The sequence below is a fragment of the Piliocolobus tephrosceles genome, chromosome 15 (assembly GCF_002776525.5).
Source record: "Piliocolobus tephrosceles isolate RC106 chromosome 15, ASM277652v3, whole genome shotgun sequence".
Taxonomy (NCBI): Eukaryota; Metazoa; Chordata; class Mammalia; order Primates; family Cercopithecidae; genus Piliocolobus; species Piliocolobus tephrosceles.
The window spans coordinates 106,377,960-106,399,420 of record NC_045448.1 but is presented as its reverse complement, the minus strand read 5'-3'; the positions used below and the strand labels follow the sequence as shown (position 1 = coordinate 106,399,420).

Below are 21,461 nucleotides of genomic sequence, written 5' to 3'. Positions count from 1 at the left end.
GTCAGGACCCTCAGCTATAGGTCTGTTGGAGATTGCTTGAGGTCCACTCCAGACCCTGTTTGCCTGGGTATCAGCAGCAGAGGTTGCAGAAGATAGAATATTGCTGAACAGCGAGTGCACCTGTCTGATTCTTGCTTTGGAAGCTTCCTCTCAGGGGTGTACTCCACCCTGTGAGGTGTGGGGTGTCAGACTGCCCCTAGTGGGGGATGTCTCCCAGTTAGGCTACTCAGGGGTCAGTGACCCACTTGAGCAGGCAGACTGCCCCTTCTCAGATCTCAACCTCCGTGTTGGGAGATCCACTGCTCTCTTCAAAGCTGTCAGACAGAGTCGTTCGCGTTTCACAGGCTTCTACTCCTTTAGCTGAGCCCTGTCCCCAGAGGCGCAGTCTACAGAGACAGGCAGGTTTCCTTGAGCTGCTGTGAGCTCCACCCAGTTCCAGCTTCCCAGCGGCTTTAGTTACCTACTTAAGCCTCAGCGATGGCGGGCGCCCCTCCCCCAGCCTCGCTGCTGCCTTGCGGTTAGATTGCCGCAGACTGCTGTGTTAGCAAGGAGAGAGGCTCCGTGGGCGTGGGACCCTCCCGGCCAGGTGTGGGATACAATCTCCGGTGTGTCGGTGTTACAGCGCAGTATTGGGGTGGGAGTTACCCGATTTTCCAGGTGTTGTGTGTCTCAGTTCCCCTGGCTAGGAAAAGGGACTCCCTTCCCCCTCGCGCTTCCCAGGTGAGGCGATGCCTCGCCCTGCTTCAGCTCTCGCTGGTCGGGCTGCAGCAGCTGACCAGCACCGATTGTCCGGCACTCCCGAGTGAGATGACCCCAGTACCTCAGTTGAAAATGCAGAAATCGCCGGTCTTGTGTGTCGCTCGCGCTGGGAGATGGAGACTGACGCTGTTCCTATTCAGCCATCTTGCTCCGCCCCCACCTAGCTTAATGTTTTTAAGGTTCATCCATGTTGTAACCAGCACCAATACTTTATTCCTTTTTGCAGCCCTATGTATTCCATTGTATGGATGCACCATGATTTTCTTATCTATTTATCAGTTGATACATAGAGAGCTAATTTTCATTCTAGTAGGCAGTTAAGTTGGCTGGACTCAAACTCCAAACTCTCTCTCTTTCCTGCTAAATACATACAAATCTCACCTCAAAAATGTCCTCCTTTTCAGGATGATTGTGATTCCAGTTTCTGCATGTTCTAGATTGCTCTCTAATGCCTACAAATAGCTCCTTTTATATTTTGTCCAGAATGTATAATATTTTTCTGTGTGAAGGTTAGCCAATACAATCTACTCCACTATTATTGGATGCAGAACTCACAATGCCTTGCATTTCAATTCCCAATATAGCTTATGAAGCCTTCCATAGACTTACTTCCTTCAAGCCTCAAAAAACAGCTTCCTCTCCCACCTCCAGATAAATGTCATAGGTAAACAGAGAATGCTAGTGATATTTACTCACTTCACAATGTCAGCTAAGAAGGTGAATCTTAGAAACACAAATTTTAGAGCTGGAGAAGTCTATTGAGTGAGATTATTGCTGATGGAATTCAACTGTCTATTCTTTACTCTTTACTCCTTACTATTGTGAAAGTTGCACTTCAAGACTTGAAATCAGCCCTTGTGATTGGGGAGCAAGTCTGGCCAGGGTGTCTATAAAATTCAGCCTTGCTCTTTGTAGATTTCCAGAGGAGGCTGTTATCCTGCCTCCCTAGTAAGGCAGAGGGAAGGAAGTACCAGCACCACAAGTACCACCATTCTGTCTCCCACCTTTGGGACTTAAAAATAATAATTAAAATTACAATAAAATAATCATCAGATTAAAAACATCTCTGTGAAGACTTACCTCATCTTCTGTTCTGCCAAATCCTAGTTAGTCTTTGAAGCGTCTCCGTAGCCTTCTGAGAGTTCCATGAAGGAGTAGGACTAAGTTGTAGGTAACAGTTGTATTCCCATCCTGTAAACATGCCTAGTACATAGTAGGCACCCAATAAGGGTTTATGCGACAGATATTTGAACAGCTGAGCATATGATCTTATGAGAAGAAAATCTTGTAGTTCTGACATTCTGTATGGCAATTCTGAATCTATTACCGGCTGGCTTTATTTCAGTGATTTAATTCTGAGCCTCCAGTTGAGAGTACAGTAGGAAATATCTAAGTGAAATTTTGAAAACCCTGAAAACTAAGTCCAAGTCATGAATAACTTTCAGGAATTAAAATAATTTCTACGTTGCTTTTTTTTTTTTTTTAACCTCTGCTATAATTATTCTGGACCAGAGTACAAGGACACTAGGACACAAATCCTATTCTTCCTGTTTATTCATGCATTCAAAGATTAAAATGCTGTTCTCACTCATAGGTGAACAATGAGAACACTTGGACACAGGATGGGGAACATCACACACCAGGGCCTGTCGGGGGGTGGGGGGCTCGGGGAGGGATAGCATTAGGAGATATACCTAATGTAAATGACGAGTTAATGGGTGCAGCACACCAACATGGCACATGTATACACATGTAAGAAACCTGCACGTTGTGCACATATACCCTAGAACTTAAAGTATAATAATAATAAAAAAGATTATAATGCCATAGACAGTTACGTTTATCACAGCACCTAGAAATACTTCATGATTTAGAACAGAATAGAAAGCATCACAGATTATTGATAGCACAAGATATAATTTGAATGGTGTCAGAGAAAAACATTTCAAAATAAAAATAAGAAGGTTCACTCATGTACTACTGTTTTGATTGTTTTTCTTTATAAAAATGCAGATTATGTGGCGTCTCTGGGGAGACTTGTGGCTTCTCGGTATGCTGATGGTCTGTTTCCACAGCTCTACAGAGCAGAAGATGGCAGAGTATACAATGTAAGTCAGAGTTCCCTCAATGAGCAGTCCTGTGACATGGTGCTGACATCACATGGAGGAGTGCGGCGTGGGGAGAGGCTTGTGCTACTTGGCAGTGATGTAGCTGAGCCCAGCCCTTATTAGGCCGGGGGTTTTCTTTTGGCATTGGTAGGGTGATAAAAGTCATGGCCAAGGAATGGTTTTTGAACCATTAGAAATCAGTGGAGAAAGCTCTTGATGAGAGATGAAAACCTTTGCACATTACCACTTTGTTTTGCTTGAAAATAAAGGGAAAAAACAATATGACAGAGATGATCGGAAAGCCAAGAGCAAACTGCCATTATCTGAGAGAAGCATTAGGAATAGGGGCAGCATTTGCAGATAGGAGAATGAGCACCACCTCCGACCAGAGTCCTTTACTCCCAGCAGTTCAGCACCTCAGTCTCATGTCTCCTACATGTCAGGCCCCGTGCAGACCCTGGCCAACCACATGGAGCTCAAAGTCTGTTGGAGACACATGTCCCATCACGTCCATTTATGGGTATTTGTTCATGTCCATGTACATCCATGTACCACCTGGACTACTGTTTCCTAATATTTAGAAAACTTAATTACTTTTTTTTGGTAAATTTTTTTTTTTTTTGAGAAAATTTTTTTAGACCCTGTCCTCGAATATGTCTTCCAGTTGTTTCCCCTCCTTCTCTTTCAGGAATGCCTGAAAAAGTTTGGGCTCTTTATATAATCTCATATGTCTCAGAGGTTTCGTTCATTTTTTTAAGTTCTTTTTTTCTTTTGAGACACGTTCTTGTTCTATCACCGAGGCTGGAGTGCGGTGGTGTGATCATGGCTCACTGCAGCCTTGACCTCCAAGGTCCAAGCGATCCTCCCACCTCAGCCCCCACAAGTAGTTGGGGCCACAGGCGTGTGCCACCGCACCCAGCTTTTTTTTGCAGACACGGTCTCGCCATTTGCCCAGGCTGGTCTTGAACTCCTAAGCTCAAGCAATCCGCCTGCCTGGGCCTCCCACCTGCCTTGGCCTCGACCTCATGCCTCAGATTACAGGTGTAAGGCACCATGCCTGACCCTTTTTCTTTACTTTTGTCTGCCTACATTGATTCAAAGGAGTGGTTCTTCAACTTTGAAGTTCTTTCCCCAGCTCGGTCTATTTTGTTGTTAATGATTTTAATGGTATTATGATATTTCTATAGTGAATTGTTCAATTCCAAAAGTTCAGTTTGGTTCTTTCTTAATATGGCAATGTCATCCAATTTTTGGATCATTTTACTGTTCTCCTTGGATTGGGTTTCCACCTTTATGAGCTTTCTTGACACCCAGATCCTGAATTCAGTGTCATTTCAGCCGTTTCAATCCGGTTAAGAACCACTGCTGAAGAGCTAGTGCGACTGCTTGGAGATAAGAGGACACTCTGGACTGACAGTTTCCGGAATTCTTGCACTGGTTCTTTCTCACCTGTGAAGGCTGATGTGTCTTCATCCTTTTAAGTTGCCATCCTTTGGATGGGCCTTTTTGTTTTTATGTTCTTTATTTCCCTTGAGGGTTTGCCTGTGGTGTGAGTTGGGTATAGTTGATTGGCTTTGTTTCTGGATGCTTTCAGAGGGCCAAGGCTCAGCTCAGCATTCCTGGGCTGCATGCTGTAACCCTGGGGCCTAGGACTGGGCTGTGGCTTTGTCCTCTGGCCCCTTGAGGTCAAGCACTGGCTGTGCTGGGGCAGCCAATGTGCTACCAGGCTGCTGGCAGAAGCCTTCCATCAGGGGCCGCTGGCAATGCTGTGGTGGGGCAGCAGGGGGCCATGGGTGAAAATACCCTGAAGGGGTGTTGGGGCTGCCCAGGAAACAGCAGAGAGCCTGGAGGGAAACTGTAAGAGGGACAGGCAGGTCATTCAGCCCTTGGAGAAACCTCCATGATGGGAGTGGTAGGTTGCCTTCAGCTTAAAGATGTACCCACTACTTACTTTTTCCAAAGCTTAAATTACTTTTTTTTTTTTTTTTTTTTTGAGATGGAGTTTCACTCTGTCGCCCAGGCTGGAGAGCAGTGGTGCCATCTCAGCTCACTCTGTCTTCCAGGTTCAAGTGATTCTCCAGCCTCGGCCTCCCAAGTAGCTACAGGTGTATACCACCGTATCCAGCTAATTTTTGTATTTTTAGTAGAGATGGGGTTTTACCATTTTGGCCAGGCTGGTCTTGAACTCCTGACCTCAGGTGATTTGCCCACCTTGGCCTCCCAGAGTCTTGGGATTACAGGCATGAGCCACCATGCCCGGCCCAGCTTAAATTACTTTTTAAACTAAGCCTGGTCCTAAGCAATACTGTCTATGGAATCTTGAGTTTGATGTGCTAAGTATATTTTTTATCTGAACCACGTTAAAATCAATGCCGAACTCTTAAAAACGTCTCTCCCTTTACCTTCAAAATCCACCTCCACATTCCCTGTGATGTGTCCACCCTGGCTTCTGTGTTGTAGCAGCAGCTGTGGATGCTGGTGAAGGAGTTGGTAATTCTGTCTTAAGGGGCCAGGAGAAGCCTCCAAGAAGTGATGCTGGAGCTTGAGGAATGAGCTTGAGAGACACATGGGACGGGGAAGGAAGGAGCCTGAGCCAAGGCACAAAAATGTGGAAGGAGGTGATGTGGTCTGAAAGCACATTTTCCAAGATAAAGTACTGTATCTTCTTTTAAAATGTGCTCCGAGTAAGAATCCTTAAGCCTCGCTGGGAAGGTGACCGCTTCCCCCTTTAAACAGGGGACTTGTAACTTAGCTCACACCCGGCCAATCAGATGGTCAAGAGCACTCACTAAAATGCTAATTAGGCAAAAACAGGAGGTAAAGACATAGCAATCATCCATTGCCTGAGAGCGGGAGGGACAATGATCGGGATACAAACCCAGGCATTCCAGCCAGCAGCGGCTCCCCTCTTTGGGTCCCCTCCCTTTGTATGGGAGCTCTGTTTTCACTCTATTAAATCTTGCAACTGCAAAAATAAAATAAAAGTGGTTTGTCACAGAATAGGGCACAATTTTTTCTTGTTCCTTTTCTATGTCTTCTATTGCCTCTCTACCTCCTGAAAGGCCTTGCACAGTGTGTCTGATCTATGTGAAGGATGGTTTATTTGCGCATGCAAGAAACTTCCTGCAAGTCCGTGTCACCATTTGGGGGCAGCCCACGGGCTGTTGGTAGCAGCAGTGAGTGATCAGGTGGTCCAGGTGCAGGGCAGCTTCTCCCGAGAGAGGAGGGTGTGAGGACAAAGGTCATGAGCAGAAGGATGTGTAGCCGGGACGGCATCCCTTAGAGGAAGCCAGGAAGGTATGCTGGCATGTTCAGTAGCATTTTCGAGGTGTTATATTTAGGAAAACATTTTAGTGAGACATTACTTTCCGTCTGCCTTTGTTGGTCTTTTCTTCTACCTAATTTCTTTCTTTCTTTCTTTCTTTTTTTTTTTTTTTTTTGAGACGGAGTCTTGCTGTCTCCCAGGCTGGAGTGCAGTGGCGCGATCTTGGCTCACTGCAAGCTCCGCCTCCCGGGTTCACGCCATTCTGCTGCCTCTGTCTTCTACCTAATTTCTTAAGAGGGTCCTGGGCTTTTTCTGATAAAGGTAATCAGGATTTAAAAGCTAATACTCTAATCTGTAACTGTAAAGATAAAATATAATCTGGAAAGATTTCATTTAAGGACTGCTGTATTTTGAATAGATCACATCATCTTATCTTCTGTGGAGAATCCAAGGGTTTTTCAGTTGAAAAACTGGAACATTTTCTCCTGGATTCTGTAGTGTTTGGAGGATCATTGACAACATTGTTATCAGTGCACAGTTCTCAGTGGCAGCACTGTGGTTCAGGTGACTTATTTTCATGTTGTTTTATTGTTTTCGTCTTTTATTTTCATTAAGCTGACAGCTAAGTCAGAACTGATTTATCAGTTTGTGGAACATTTAATGCAAGCTGTGGAGAGCTACAAGCAGCGAATGGACTGGCTCACCAGCAAAAGCCGGCAAATTTTTGGTGTCATCCTGGAAAAGTGCATCACCATAGTGCTGGATTTTGGCTGCATTCTGGAGCGGGAGCTTGATCTGTGCCGAGAGGCTCTAACAATGGTTCTCCAGGAGCAGGTGGCTCACATAACCAAGTTCAATATCATACGGTGAGTTCCCATAGGAAGGGAGTATTTTAGTGAAACTTCATAGTAATTTGTACATATTTGGAATTAAGTAGCACAGCTGACACAGTTATCTCTCTGGTGGGGCAAGAGACATTATCTTATACTTTCCTAGAAGATGTAATTTCAGCAGCAATCCCACAGTGAATAAATCTTAGGAACTTTTATCTTCTTTGCAGAGGGTGTCTTAGCTTTCACCTTAAAAGAGATTTAGAAACATGCATTTCTTCAGTGCATGGGAAGGTTAAAATATAAGAATATGAGTTATGACAAATATATATTTAAGGTCATAAATCTCTTCATTCATTTTAGCTTTTAACTTGGGTAATGAATTCAAAGGTCACTAATTTCACTGATGTTCCAGACTGAAGTTGCAACTCAAGTTGACCTCCCCTGTAAGTTGACCCCTTTCACCAGAACAACAGGTGGCTGGCTTTACGGAATTTCCCATATTTCAGAGTTTTCATAACCAATTATTTATGGATTCTTGGATTCAAGATAATTTGGACCTCAGCACTAACTTCTCATCTGGAAAAGTGATTGCACCTCCCTGACAAAAAACATCTGGATAAGGGTTGGGGAAGGATGCACCTGATTCAGTTTTTCTGGTTTTAATCAAATACTTTCAGCTAAATAGAGGACATCTCTGGGGACAATGCCTAATTATGTTCTATCTAGATTCCTGTTTCTGTCACAGGTATATTACTGAAGGAATCAGGTACTTAAGTCTGCAAAGCTTTTGCTTTCTTGGAAACTTCTCTACAACGTAGATGCCACTCAGCCAGATCCTCTACCCAGGAAGCACACAGCAGACACGAGTGTGAGCCAGCCCTGCTTCTGGTGGCGGGCCATGGGGGCAATCAGGCCAGTTTATTTGCAATTATCAATTGCAAATAAGTTGAGATGATTAAAATGGCTCTTCTTTTTTTTGGAATTGGGGGTTCTGCCAGTCATGTACAAGCCCAAACGAAATAGTTTAACCAAATTTTCTCAGGATTTAAAAGCTAATACTCTGCTGAACTCAAAACAATACCAGTATTAATACAAAAGAAGGCAACCTATGGGAATCTTTCAGGACAATGAAAACAATGTCATGAAAGAATTAGAAATAAAATTTTAGAGTAATAGAATTGCTGGTGATTTGCACATCTTAATACTGTGAATTATTATAAATTTACTATTAAGAGAAGCCAGTTACATACACATTTGCCTGTTTATAAAAAATAACTTCTCTTAATGTTTTAAAAGACTTATTGTTAATTGTTACCTTTCTGTTTCTCATGTAAACATTGTTTTTCCTCGTCAGCACGGCTTATAGAAGATAGTGGTGGTTTGGGAACCTGTCTTAAACAGCTTGCTGGTTTTGTTGGTAACATCAGAGGGCTGGGAGCTGTGATTTCTTTCTTTTTCAGCTCTAGAGATGGATGTTGGAGGCTTGCTGCCCATGGCTGTGAGATGGAGGGTTGGCATCCCCAGTAGCATTGATCACTGCCCTGTGACCACTCCATGTAATCCCTTTCAGGGTTTCTCAAGAGCCTGTGAAGTGGCAAGAAAATGCTACTCCTGTGACCAAACAGTCCATAGCTGCTGCCATCAGCTGGGTTGAGACACTGACTGTTGAACTGACGGCGAGCGAGGTTGGCTGCCTGGATGCTCTGCTGGAAGCCGGGAAAGACAAGACTGTAAGTACGTGTCCATGGCTGGCCCCAGGCCGTGGAGGTGGTTTCCAGCTTAACTCTTCACATTCAGTGACTTTACACAGGCCTTCAGCTGATCTTAGGCCCCTCCCAGCAGGATCTGACAGAGATCCCATCAGGCTCTGATGGTGATGGCATAGCTGGAACAACCCAAATGAGGCCCCTGAATACCCGTCCCCTGAACCTGGCTAGGCTCCCTCTGTGGGGTGACTGGGGATGCAGGGTAGACCCTTGTTTAGCCAGTGTCGGGAGAGCCAAGTGCGACTCACACCCACCGAGCATCGAGAAAGGACAGGAGTGAGGCCACAGTTGTGCATCTCTGCCATATTAACTTCACTCTTGCTCTCCTGCCAATTAGATCGGTCAGTCTGTCTCTTACGGGGAGGAGAGAGAGATTGGAAGACTCCTCATAGAACCCTGAGGATGAGGAAATAGGGTTTTCCCAGCATCCACATTCTGAATCTTTTCTAGTTCCTCTTCTTCACAGATGGATCTGTCATCGGTCGTATGCTTTCCAAGGTGAAGTGCATGCAAGCTGATGACTCCATCCATTTTTGGATGTCAGTGTATTGACATGAATTTTGATAGGGACCTTTTGGAAATAAAGCTTTACCTGGAAGAAGTGATTTGATGGTGGTGTGTTATGTCTCTTTGAGCCACAGGGTCTGTGTTTCTGGGAATGACTCTAGTGATGGGAGGGTTGGGGCAGTGGCAAGCCAGTGGAGACACAGTCTGGGCAGGTGGGGTCCTTTGGCCAGCCTTGACTCCCTGTGGGAAGGTCTGCTTGCCTTTGGACATGGTTACTTAACAGTTACGTGTTTCCCCCACTGGGGAAGCCTGGGGTTTCTGAAGGTTTCAAGCTTTACCCAGCTGCATCGAGAAGTCCATTGTTGGAGAAAGAAGCATCTTGAAAGGCAGTGACCGCTGGGGGCTACTTTCAAGTTGGCATCTTGAAAGTAGCCCCCAGCGGTCACTGGCCTGTGTTTACCAATACCGAGGGTGATGGTTTGTAATTGGAAACACATTGTTTTTCCTTCCAAGGCCAAAGGAACAAATGTTTTCCATCAAGGAAGAACCAGATACAAGCTACTTTGTTCCTTGGTCCTTTGAGTTTGTTTTAACATCTGTAAAATTTCAAGTGTCTGGACACCTTAATAAGCATTCAAAAAAATGGAACATTTCCCAGGCTTAGGGTGTGCGTGCATGAGCCTGTGCACACGGTCCATTTCCCAGGCTCAGGGTGTGTGCGCATGGGCCCGTGCATATGGCTGTCCTCTTTGTCTCTGAACCTGGCTGACTGTGGCCCCCTGATCTAACTGCAGGATCCCCCAGTGACCCTGCCTTTCTGGTTCGTGCCTCTCCTTTCTCTGGGGTTCATTCCTATCCCAGGAGGTAAGGAACAATTCAGTGAGTTCCAGGGAAGTCCTATGGAAGAAAAGGAACCAAGGAAGAAGCTCCCAGGCACTGATCATCAAATGCAGCCTGAAAGCTTTTGAGAAGAGACCGTGGAGCAGCACAGGCAAGGCCTGCACAGACCGCTGTGCCTCTCTGCCCACAGCCTCGATCTGGGGGCGGTCTCAAGGAAAATTCTAGTAAATGCAACTGCCTTGCATATAAAAATGCCGTGTCCTATGTTTTATGAGGAGTTGAAAAGCACATGTGTGTGTGGCGGGGGCTGGGGGGAGTGGGTTCCCATAAGTCCTGCTTCTCTGCTCCGTGCCTGTCATGCCCATCCCAGTGAGTTCTGAATTCATCCAGATGGCTGCCGTTTGCTCTGAAGAGAAAAGATGGAAGGCTTAAGGAATTTTTTGAACAGCAAATATAAACCCCAGACTGTTCCTACTGATGACAGCCTGCCGCAGGCCAGCACCTCCCTGCATGAGTGGGTGCTGAGAGGAGCCAGGAAAGTGGGCGTTGTCTTGTGCCCACAAATTAACATGCAAGTCTGGTTTCCATACCAAGTCCACATGAAGAGTAGGGCTGAACCACGTGCTGGGTCATGGAGAAGGAAGATGCCCAGAGAGGCTCCTGGCCCCCTCCAGGCGCAGGCTTTGTAACCACCACAGGCCAGGAAGACTGAAACAGGAAGCAACGAGAGAAGGGAGGCTTGAGGTCTAAGTAGAGCACGTGCAGAGTGGGAGGTCTGTTGAAATACTGGCTCTACTCACAGCACTCGAAGAGCACTATTGATAGATGAATTACTGCTGCATCCCATGAAAAGGAACCTGGCTCATGGGGAGGGCAGCACATGGGGTGCTGGGGACATGTTTGGTGGTTGAGGGGGTTCACATCCAGAGACCAGGTGTGTGGACCGGCACAGCGTTTCTGCTCTTCAATAGCCCTGGTCCAGGACATGCATCTTTGGAAGTTAGTAGCTTCCCAGGCCTTACGAGGAAGGGTGGTGTACAGGATGAAAGGGAAGGCTGTTTACCCAGAGCCCTTGTTCTAAGCTGCCTAAGAAGACTGAGGGGTTTTGCTTCTCTGCCAGGACAAGGCCATCTACCCAGAAGATACCTACATTTCTGATTCTGTTCTCAGCCTCTCTTCCATCCACCTGCTGGCGCACATCTGTTTAGTTTTTGGTTTCTTTTAATCATATTTCCTGGGAGACCAAGTGAGTGGATTAAAGACAGACCCACATGATTTCATAAAGAACCTTCACTGCTGGACTGAAAGCCAAAGTCCTGGCCACATTAATCCATGACCCTGGCAGTTCATTTATTTCCTTGAAGTGGTTCAGGCAGGCATCAGATCTTTTCATTTTTGTGTCTCTGATGCCTAACAAGGGCTCTATAAATGCTTGTTGAACAGTGAAGTGTTGGAAAAGAAATAATTTTGATATTCTTATGTTTGAGGGGAAGATGTGGGTCTCATTTCCAAGCGATGGCGTAGCTTTGAGTTTTGTGAAGGGAGATGGTCTGTGTGGGACTGAACAGGTGAATTTACTGAGACTTGCAGGACCCTGGTGAGGATGGCAGGTGGGAACAGAGACCCTGAAACCTGGGAGGCCAGAAAGTCGGTGGTGGTCAGGGGTCTTCGGAGGGATCTGAGAGGTGAACTAGATCTATACCATGGTGACAGTCACCACCATGGAGGGAATCAGAAAATCAAATGGGCGGAGACAGCAGAGGGCTCCCACAGGAATGGGGTATTTGGAGGTCAGATCCAAGGTCTGGAGTTGGTCAGAAATGTTGCAGTGTTCAAAGGTGTACACAGAACGAGACACAATTTTGCTGGATCTTTCACCGTTGTTCTGGTTGACTTTCTTTTTGCTCTTTGAAGAGTGAAGATGTTTATACCTGGAAGCCTCAGGGATGAGAGCACAGACTCTGGCCAGCGGAACAGAGGGCAGTTAGAGGAGAAGCACACACTCCTAGTCTGTTTCTTTCTTCCCCCAAAAGCTGCAGCTAGGAAGATGTCAAGGACTCTTTGGAGGGGCAGAATGCATGTTACTGTGTGAAGCTGCAGAATGAATGGCCCAGATAGAATAAGGAATTTCAAGTGAAAACATAAAGACTCCTCCCTACGTGATGTAGCATGAAGTGGCAAGAGCTTTTGACTCACTCTAAAGTAGCTGAATGGAACTCATGTATTTTATCAAATTCGGTGCAAATCAGCATTTAGGGAAATGTGGTCAGTGAGGAAGCTACTCCTGGACTGAAGGCTGCTACTGAGCCTCAGGACTGGCCTTTGCCTTCAAGGAGCTCAAATACACTGGTTAAGGGAGCAGATTCCCATGAGGATAACTCCCTTAAGCCACATGACCTCCTGGTCCCAACTTTTGGTCAGTGATGTTGGTATTGGGGATAGGAGCCTGAACCCTTGGATGGTGAGGTAACCACAGAAGTGAAAAAAGTACCTGTCTGGGACCACCTTCTATTGCTTGCTCTTATTTTCAGAATTCTGGGGCTCACATTCATCTCTAACAGGTGACCAGCCTTGCCACGAACAGCACAGCGTAGCTGTGGACAGCAAGGGCAGGGCTTGTGGGGCCAGGCAGCCTAGGCTTACCAGCTCCAAGGCCAACCCAGTTTTCCTTTCCAAGCCTCAGTGTCTTCATCTGTAAACTGGGCATGGTAATAATTCATGCTCCACGGGACTGTTGTACTGAGTGAAATAATCCATTTTAGTTTATCATCCCAAATAACCAACAGTTTGAAAGCCATTTTGCTTTAAGAGGCATTTTGCCAGTTTGATGGCAGACAGGAATAGGTAGCATATTTACCCTCCTTTCTGTTTTTCTAAGTGTCATCGCGTGAGCAGAAAGGAGAGGCAGAAAGACTGTGAGCAGGAGCGTGAGGGAGGATAGGTGGTCTCAATGTAAAGCATGTCGCAGGAAATCTGTAGTACAGAGAGTTGACTGAAAATGTATACGATTAAGAAGCCTAGTACTGAACTTAATGAATAGTGAGTAACATCATAACCTTAGTAAAGGAAAAGAAATCCTGACTCACCATTGGCTACAGCAATTTTCAGTTTGATGAAATCTCAAGGGAACAACATTTCTGCACAAGAACTTCAGGTTTTCGGATTATTGCCAGAGCAAAGAAGCTGAGTTTACGTGACGTGTCTTGGACGTGTGTGGTGTCAGGAGCGGCTGACAGGCCACCTCGAGATGTGTGTCCTCACCTCCCTCTTCATCTGGCCAACCCTGGAAAATACTCTGCGTCTGCTCCTCTGTCTCAGGCCACGTGTCATTTAGATCCTTGCAACAGGATGAACCTGTCCCCATGCTAAACTTGGGCACTGACACAACTGGAAAACTCGGATAAATAATAGGCCTGCTAAGTGGAAGCCATTTAAATGCATCTCCCACAAGGTCATGCATCAGACCAGGAAGAGAGAGAAACAGAGCGCATCTGCTGGAAGAGCAGTATTGGATGGCTATAACGAATCTGGAGAAGTTGATTTCTTCCTTCTTTCATGGTTTTTCTCGCTTCCAGTTTGCTGACTTGAGGAAATTTACAATATTCCTCAGTCTTTTACTGCTCCATTGGTACCTTTTAGAATCAGGGAGCTGATGTTGAAAGGCCTGAGAGAAAGAGGCCTCGGAGGGGCCGGGGCTTTCTCTGCCTCGTTGGTGGAGGGATGGTCCTCAAGTGGCCTGATCTCAGTTCATACTCTGTCCTTCTCCTAAGTCCCGGAGTGGGCCCCACCCACTGCCTCCCACCCTCGTCTCTTCCACCTCCTTGGCACAGTCTGCTCCAGAGCACCCCGACCAACTAGAAATCAACCATGAGGCCACCCACCACCCCCACCTCCCCGGCCAGGTGCGTTTAAGGCCTGGGATAGACGTTGCGGTGAGGCCATTTGTTGACTACCTTCAGCTCATTGGGATTGGATTAGAGTAAGGAGAGGGTCATGAATCTCAAAGGGAGGGTGACGTCTATTTATCCCCTAACACAATAGATTTGCTGGGGTTTCTTCCCCAGTTATGTGTGGACACAGTCCGTCGAGACATTTTTAGGGCAGGTTGAGGATACGGATTCCTGGCTCTCCTTGGGTTTTTTACTTTCTGAGATGTATGGAAATGCACACATAGTTGGAAGTCATCCTGTTTCAATTCCATCATGAATAATAAACTGCATTATCTCCCTTTTTACAAGGGAAGACACTGAAGTTAGGTCAGCTGCCTGAGGTGACAGAGCTCCCGGGTGGCAGGGGCGGGGAGCACTGCAGAAGCACTGTCCTGGGAGGAGCGAGGGTGGCGGGGCTGCCACAGGGCGGGAGGGGCGGCTGCCCTGAGATAGAGAGTTCTCTATTTCTCAGTTCAGCAGGTGGCACTTCTCTGGGATTGTCTGCTTATTGGGGGAGGTGTGCATCTTCCAGAATCACTGGTTTAAGGTGTGTGTGTGTGTGTGTGTGTGTGTCCAGACACAGGGGTTGCTTATTCTCCCGTTCTTCTCATGGCCTGGTTTGGTGGCAAGAGGCAGGGCACTGCAGGCGGGCCTAGCATCTGACCAGCTGTGCACAGTCAGGACAGCCTCACCCTAGCCCCAGGCGTGTGAGTCCCTGCTGAGGTGAGCCCAGAGGTGGAGCCAGCTGGGGATGTGCCCGCCTTTCCACATTCTGCCTCAGACGGAGGACGCATGAGTTTGCATCGTAGGATTCTGGCACTGCCATGGGAGATGGCAGATAAGCTTCCTGTCTGCAGGGGCTGTGCCAGTCCTTCCTTCATTGCTTGACTTGAAAATAACCACTGCGATATATTTGTGGCCCAGAGGAAGTTCTCCAAATCTGCCAACCATATTATTCTCATGCCATACCCAAGACAATAGCCACTGTTGAGAGACTTTCTTGGCACCAAGCCTTGAATATCTCGCTTCCTGACTGGCCCTGATGTCCTCAGAAAACCCTGGGCAGGGCTGCTTTCTTTCTGCCCATTTTTTTTAAAGAGGTCATTTTGTAGAAAGGGTATTACTGACGAGTCTAGTACCAAGCTAGGGTATGTCAGGGAGATAAACCGTTGGCACCACTGTTTTGCAGATTGAATCCATTTACTACTTTGTGGTGGGGGATGTTCCTGAAGAATCCAAAGAGCTTCTCCTCCAGAGGGCCTTGGAGATCCCGTATCCAGTCTACACAGTGTCCTTCAATGCCAGAAGAGAAGACACCATAGCTTTCCTAAAGGATCTGAGTGCCAAGACCCACAGCAGGTAGGCAGAAAATGTGCTCTTGAGTGACAGCAAGCGGGTTGTCTGCTCACACAGGATCAACAGTGGGTCTTGCATTCTTGATGGCTTTAACCAATCTGTTGCTGTGTTCTCCTCTTTCCAGTGTAGTATCTAGTCTCTCTGCATCTTTTCTTCTCCATCCTGTATTAATCATGCCTTTCTATTTTCTGCAGTTCTGATCCTTTGACCTCTTGGTGCCTTGCTGGTCCAGGAGACCCCGTCCCTCCTAGGGCTAGCCAGTTCCTAGAGATAGCAAATTACTCACTAGGGTGCACTTTCATATGCAAACCAGCCAGAGCCCACACTGCCAGTCCAGGCTCTCTCACTTAGAACCACTGTTCTCTACCCTAATCACTCCAGGCTCATGCACCAGAAAACTTGGGACAGCCGTTACACCCCAGAGACCACAGAAATTACTCAAATAGCCAATCCTAAGCCTGCTTACCCTTCCTCTCCTGTTCCTTCCCTTGGAAGCCACACTAAAGGTCCTCACCTACCTTTCCCCTCACTTCCTCTGCCTTCCGGCTGACCCGGTGCTTCCCTGTGTGGCCTGCATGGCACGCGGTGCCCCTCTCTCCTCCTGGGAACTGGGCTAGTTAGCTTGGGCTGCCATAAAAAATTGCCACAGGCTGGGTGGCTTAAACAAGTATTTATTTCTTACAGTTCTAGAGGCTGGGAAGTACTAGGTGAAGATGAATTCGGTTTCTGGTGAGGGCTCTCTCCCCACCTTGTAGGCAGCTGCCTTCTCACTCTGTCCTCACATGGTGGAGAGAGAGAGAGAGAGAGATGAGAGAGCACTCACTGGTGTCTCTTCCTCTTCCTATAAGGTCAGTCATCCTATAGAATCAGGGCCCTGCCCTGTGACCCCCTTTAACCTTTATTACCTCCTCGGTAACTTTTATTACCTCCTGTTCTATCTCCAAACACAGTCACATTGGGAATTAGGGCTTCAACATAGGAATTTTTTTGGCTTGGGGTTGGGGGAGCACAATTCAGTCCATAGGGGAACCGTGAGTAACAAACTATCTTTTCAATGGCAGTAAGCTCCTTATCTATTGACCTCACAATACCCGAATAACAATAAAACCTGCATTTTAAAACATATGCCCCCACACCTTGGGTCTGTGTGTGTGTGTGTGTGTCAGTTTAGGTTTCTTGTGGAGAAAGACCAGCTACTTCTGTGGTTACAAGGAGAATTATAAAATCCTTTCCTAAGTTCTTGAAATGGGTACAAGGTCTTCCCAGAGCACTTGTTCTTTAAATATTTTTAAATTGATACATATTTGTGCATATTTATAGAGTCCATGTGATATTCTGTTGCATGCTTAGCATGTGGAATGATCAAGTTGGGATTTAGGATGCCCATCACCTTATTTATCATTTCTATGTGTTGGGAACATCTTAAGTCCCTTCTTCCAGCTATTGTGAAACATAAAATACACTATTGTTAACTATAGCCACCCTACTTTACCATCGGAACATTAGAACCTTCTCCTTCTATCTCACTGTATATTTGTACCCATTAACCAACGTGTTTTTATCCCCCTGATCCTCGCACCTTTCCCAGCCACCGGTATTTGTCATTCTACTCTCATCTCCATGAGATCAACTTTTCCACCTCCTACCCATGAGTGAGAACATGTGATATTTGTCTTTTTATACGTGGCTTATGTCCTATAATATGATGACCTCCAGTTCCATCCATGTTGCTGCAAATGACAGAATTTCCTTCTTTTTGTGGCTGAAGAATATTTATCATTTATATACCACCTTTCTTTATCCATTCACTCGTTGACAGACACTTAGGTCGATTCCATATCTTGGCTATTGTGAGTAAGGCTGTCATAAACACAGGGTGCAGATATCCCTTTGATATGCTGACTTCCTTTTCTTTGGGTAAATACCTGGTAGTGGGATTGTTGGATTCTATGGTAGTTCTATTTTCAGTTTTTTGAGAAATCTCCCTAGTCTTTCCTATAATGACTGTACTAATTTACATTGCCACCAACAATTTATGAGACTTCCTGTCACGCACATCTGTGTGAAGAGATCACCAAACAGGCTTTGTGTGAGCAATAAAGCTTTTTAATCACCTGAGTGCAGGTGGGCTGAGTCTGAAAAGAGAGTTAGTGAAGGGAGATAGGGGTGGGGCCAGTTTGTAGGATTTGGGTAGGTAAAGGAAAATTATAGTCAAAGGGGGTTGTTCTCTGGCAGGCAGGGGTGGGGGTCACAAGGTGCTCAGTGGGGGAGCTTTTGAGCCAGGATGAGCCAGGAAAAGGAATTTCACAAGGTAATGTCATCAGTTCAGGCAGGAACTGGCCATCTGGATGTGTATGTGCAGGTCACAGGGGATATGATGGCTTAGCTTTGGCTCAGAGGCCTGATATTCCTGTTTTCTTTTTTTTTTTTTTTTGAGACGGAGTCTAGCTCTGTCGCCCAGGCTGGAGTGCAGTGGCCGGATCTCAGCTCACTGCAAGCTCCACCTCCCGGGTTTACGCCATTCTCCTGCCTCAGCCTCCAGAGTAGCTGGGACTACAGGCGCCCGCCACCTCGCCCGGCTCGTTTTTTGTATTTTTTAGTAGAGACGGGGTTTCACCGTGTTAGCCAGGATGGTCTCGATCTCCTGACCTCGTGATCCGCCCGTCTCGGCCTCCCAAAGTGCTGGGATTACAGGCTTGAGCCACCGCGCCCGGCCCTGTTTTCTTATATTAATAAGACAAATAAAACAAAATAGTGTTGAAGTGTTAGGGCGGCAAAAATTTTTGGGGGGTGGTATGGAGAGATAATGGGCGATGTTTCTCAGAGCTGCTTCCAGCGGGATTAGGGGCGTCGTGGGAACCTAGAGTGGGAGAGATTAAGCTGAAGGAAGATTTTGTGGTAAGAGGCGATATTGTGGGGTTGTTAGAAGGAGCAGTTGTCATATAGAATGATTGGTGATGGCCTGGATGCAGTTTTGTATAAATTGAAAAACTACACGGAAGACACAAGGTTGGAATAAGAGAAGGAGAAAAAACAGGTATCAAAGGACTAAGAATTGGGAGGACCTAGGACATCTAATTAGAGAGAACCTAACGGGGTTCATTGTAATTACTTGCTTGGTTGGTGAGTTTTCAGGCTGTAAGTTTTTGGGGCACAGTCCAAGTTTGTCTGGTGTCTGGAATGAGACTGGGACCTAATAAAAAGCAGTGTCCACACAGGAGCTCAAATGGGTGTAACCTGTAGCATTCCAAGGACAGGCCTGAATTCTGAGAAGGGCAAGTGGTAAAAGTATTGTCTAGTCCTTTTTAAGTTGGTGGCTGAGCTTGGTGAGGTGTGTTTTTAAAAGACCATTAGTCCATTCTCCCTTTCCTGAAGATTGAGGATGGTAAAGAATATAAAGGTTTCACTGAATACCAAGAGCCTGAAAAACTGCTTGGGTGATTTGACTAGTAAAGACTGGTCCATTATCAGACTGTATAGAGGTAGGAAGGCCAAACCGAGGAATTATGTCTGACAGAGGGGAAGAAATGACTGCGATGGCCTTCTCAGACCCTGTGGGAAAGGCCTCTACCCATCCAGTGAAAGTGTCTACCCAGACCAAGAGGTATTTTAGTTTCCTGACTGGAGGTATGTGAGTAAAGTCAATTTGCCCGTCCTGGGTGGGGGCAAATCCCCGAGCTTGATGTGTAGGGAAGGGAGGGGGCCTGAGAAATTCCTGAGGAGTGGTAGAATGGCAGACGGAACACTGAGAAGTGATCTCCTTGAGGATAGGTTTCTAGGATGGAAAGGAAATGAGAGGTTCTAAGAGACAGGCTAGTGGCTTGTAACCTACATGGAAGAGGTTATGAAATGACGACAGAATAGAATGGGCCTGTGAGGCTGGAAGGAGATATTTTCCTTGGTCTAAGAACCATTTGCCTTGTGTGGGAAGAGATTGATAGGTGGAAGTTTCAGCGGGGGAGGAGGTAGGAGTGACTGATGTGAAAGAGGAAAACTGCCGTGAGGGATGGAAGTTGGAAGCTAGCTGCTTTTTTAGCTACCTTATCAGCATAAGCATTGTCTTGAGTGATGGTGGGGAGGAAAACAGATTTTGGAAATTATGAAAACTGTAGAGAGTGAGTTGAGCATAGTTTGTGATTTTTAGGGCCTCTAAAAGTATTAAGGCAGTGGCAGCCGCTGCACGCAGACATGAGGGCTGGGCTAAAACAGTAAGGTCAAGTTGTTTGGACAGAAAGGCTACAGGTCGCAGTCCTGGCTCTTGTGTAAGAATTCTGACTGCACTAACCATGCTTAGGAAGGAAAGGAATTGTTGTTTTGTAGAAGGGATCAGGGTTTGGGAGATTAGCCGAACACCATCAGCAGGGAGAGCACGTGTGTTTTTATGAGAATTATGCCGAGACAGGTAACAGATGAGGAGGAAATTTGGGCTTGAATGAAGTAATGGGGGCTGTCCGTGAGGCCTTGCAGCAGTACAGCCCAGGTCATTTGCTGAGCCTGATGGGTGTCAGGGTCAGTCCAAGTGAAAGCTAAGAGAGGCTGGGATGAAGGGTGCCAAGGAATAATAAAGAAAGTATGTTTGAGATCCAGAACAGAATAATGGGTTGTGGAGGGAGGTACTGAGGATAGGAGAGTATATGGGTTGGGCACTACGGGGTGAACAGGCAAGACAATTTGGTTGGTAAGGCACAGATCCTGAACTAACCTGTAAGCCTTGTCTGGTTTTAGGACAGGCAAAAAGGGGGAATTGTAAGGGGAGTTTACAGGCTTTAAAAGGCCATGCTGTAGCAGGCGAGTGATAACAGGCTTTAATCCTTTTAAAGCGTGCTGCGGGATGGGATATTGGCGTTGAGCGGGGTAAGGGTGATTCGGTTTTAATGGGATGGTAAGGGGTGACTGATCGGTCGCCAAGGAGGGAGTAGAGGCATCCTATACTTGTGGTTTAAGGTAGGGAGATACAAGGGCAGGATGCGAAGGAGGCTTTGAACTGGGGGAAAAGGTGGCAATGTGGTGTGGCTGTAGCCTAGGAATAGTCAGGGAAGCAGATATTTTAGTTAAAATGTCTTGGCTTAATAAGGGAGCTGGGCAGGTGGGGATAACTAAAAAGGAGTGCATTAAAGAATCTTGTCCAAGTTGGCACCAGAGTGGGGGAATTTTAAGAGGTTTAGAAGCCTGGCTGTCAATACCCACAACAGTTATGGAGGCAAAGCAAACAGGCCTTTGAAAAGAAGGTAATGTGGAGTGGGTAGCCTCCGTATTGATTAAGAAGGGGACGGACTTACCTTCCACTGTCAGAGTTACCTAGAGCGTCTGTGATGGTCCTGTAGGCTTCCAAGGCGATGGGGCTGCGTCAATCTTCAGCCACTAAGCCAAGAAGATCTGGGAAGGAGTCAGAGAGCCTTGGGCCAGAGTTCCAGGGGCTCTGGAAGTGGCTGCCAGGTGAGTTGAACAGTCTGATTTTCAGTGGGGTCCTGCATAGATGGGACATGGCTTAGGAGGAATCCTGGGCTGCGGACATTCCTTGGCCTAGTGGCCAGATTTCTGGCACTTGTAGCAAGCTCCTGGGGGAGGCGGTCCTGGAGGAACGCCTGGCTGCTGTGGTTCAGGCATTTGGAAGTTCTTGTGCGCTGGAGTGTGGGGTTTCTCTCACGGTGGAGGCAAGGAATTGCAACTCAGAAATACATTGCTACTTGGCTGCCTCTGCTTTATTATTGTATACCTTGAAGGTGAGGTTAATTAAATCCTGTTGTAGGGTTTGAGGGCCAGAATTTAATTTTTGGGCTTTTATTTAATGTCGGGAGTGGACTGGGTAATAAAATGTATATTGAGAATAAGATGGCCTTTTGACCTTTTAGGGTCTAGGGCTATAAAGCATCTCAGGGTTGCTGCCAAACGAGCCATGAACTGGGCTGGATTTTTCATATTTGATGAAAAAGAGCCTACATGCTAACTGATTTGGGAGAGGTCGGATTAAAAAAAGGAGCATTAACCTTGACTATGTCTTTAGCTCCAGTTACTTTTTTTTTTTTTTTTTTGAGACGGAGTCTCACTCTGTGTCCCAGGCTGGAGTGCAGTGGCCGGATCTCAGCTCACTGCAAGCT

General features: G+C 46.5%; 1 protein-coding gene across 1 annotated transcript in view; it reads left to right on the top strand.

Moving 5' to 3' along the window:
* Positions 1 to 21,461, top strand: part of VWA3B (von Willebrand factor A domain containing 3B) — a 233,983-nt gene that overhangs the window by 31,097 nt on the left and 181,425 nt on the right. The window contains 4 exon segments of the mRNA XM_023211441.2: positions 2,773 to 2,867; positions 6,748 to 6,998; positions 8,536 to 8,695; positions 15,197 to 15,366. Of these exon segments, the coding sequence (XP_023067209.2) occupies positions 2,773 to 2,867; positions 6,748 to 6,998; positions 8,536 to 8,695; positions 15,197 to 15,366 (676 nt within the window).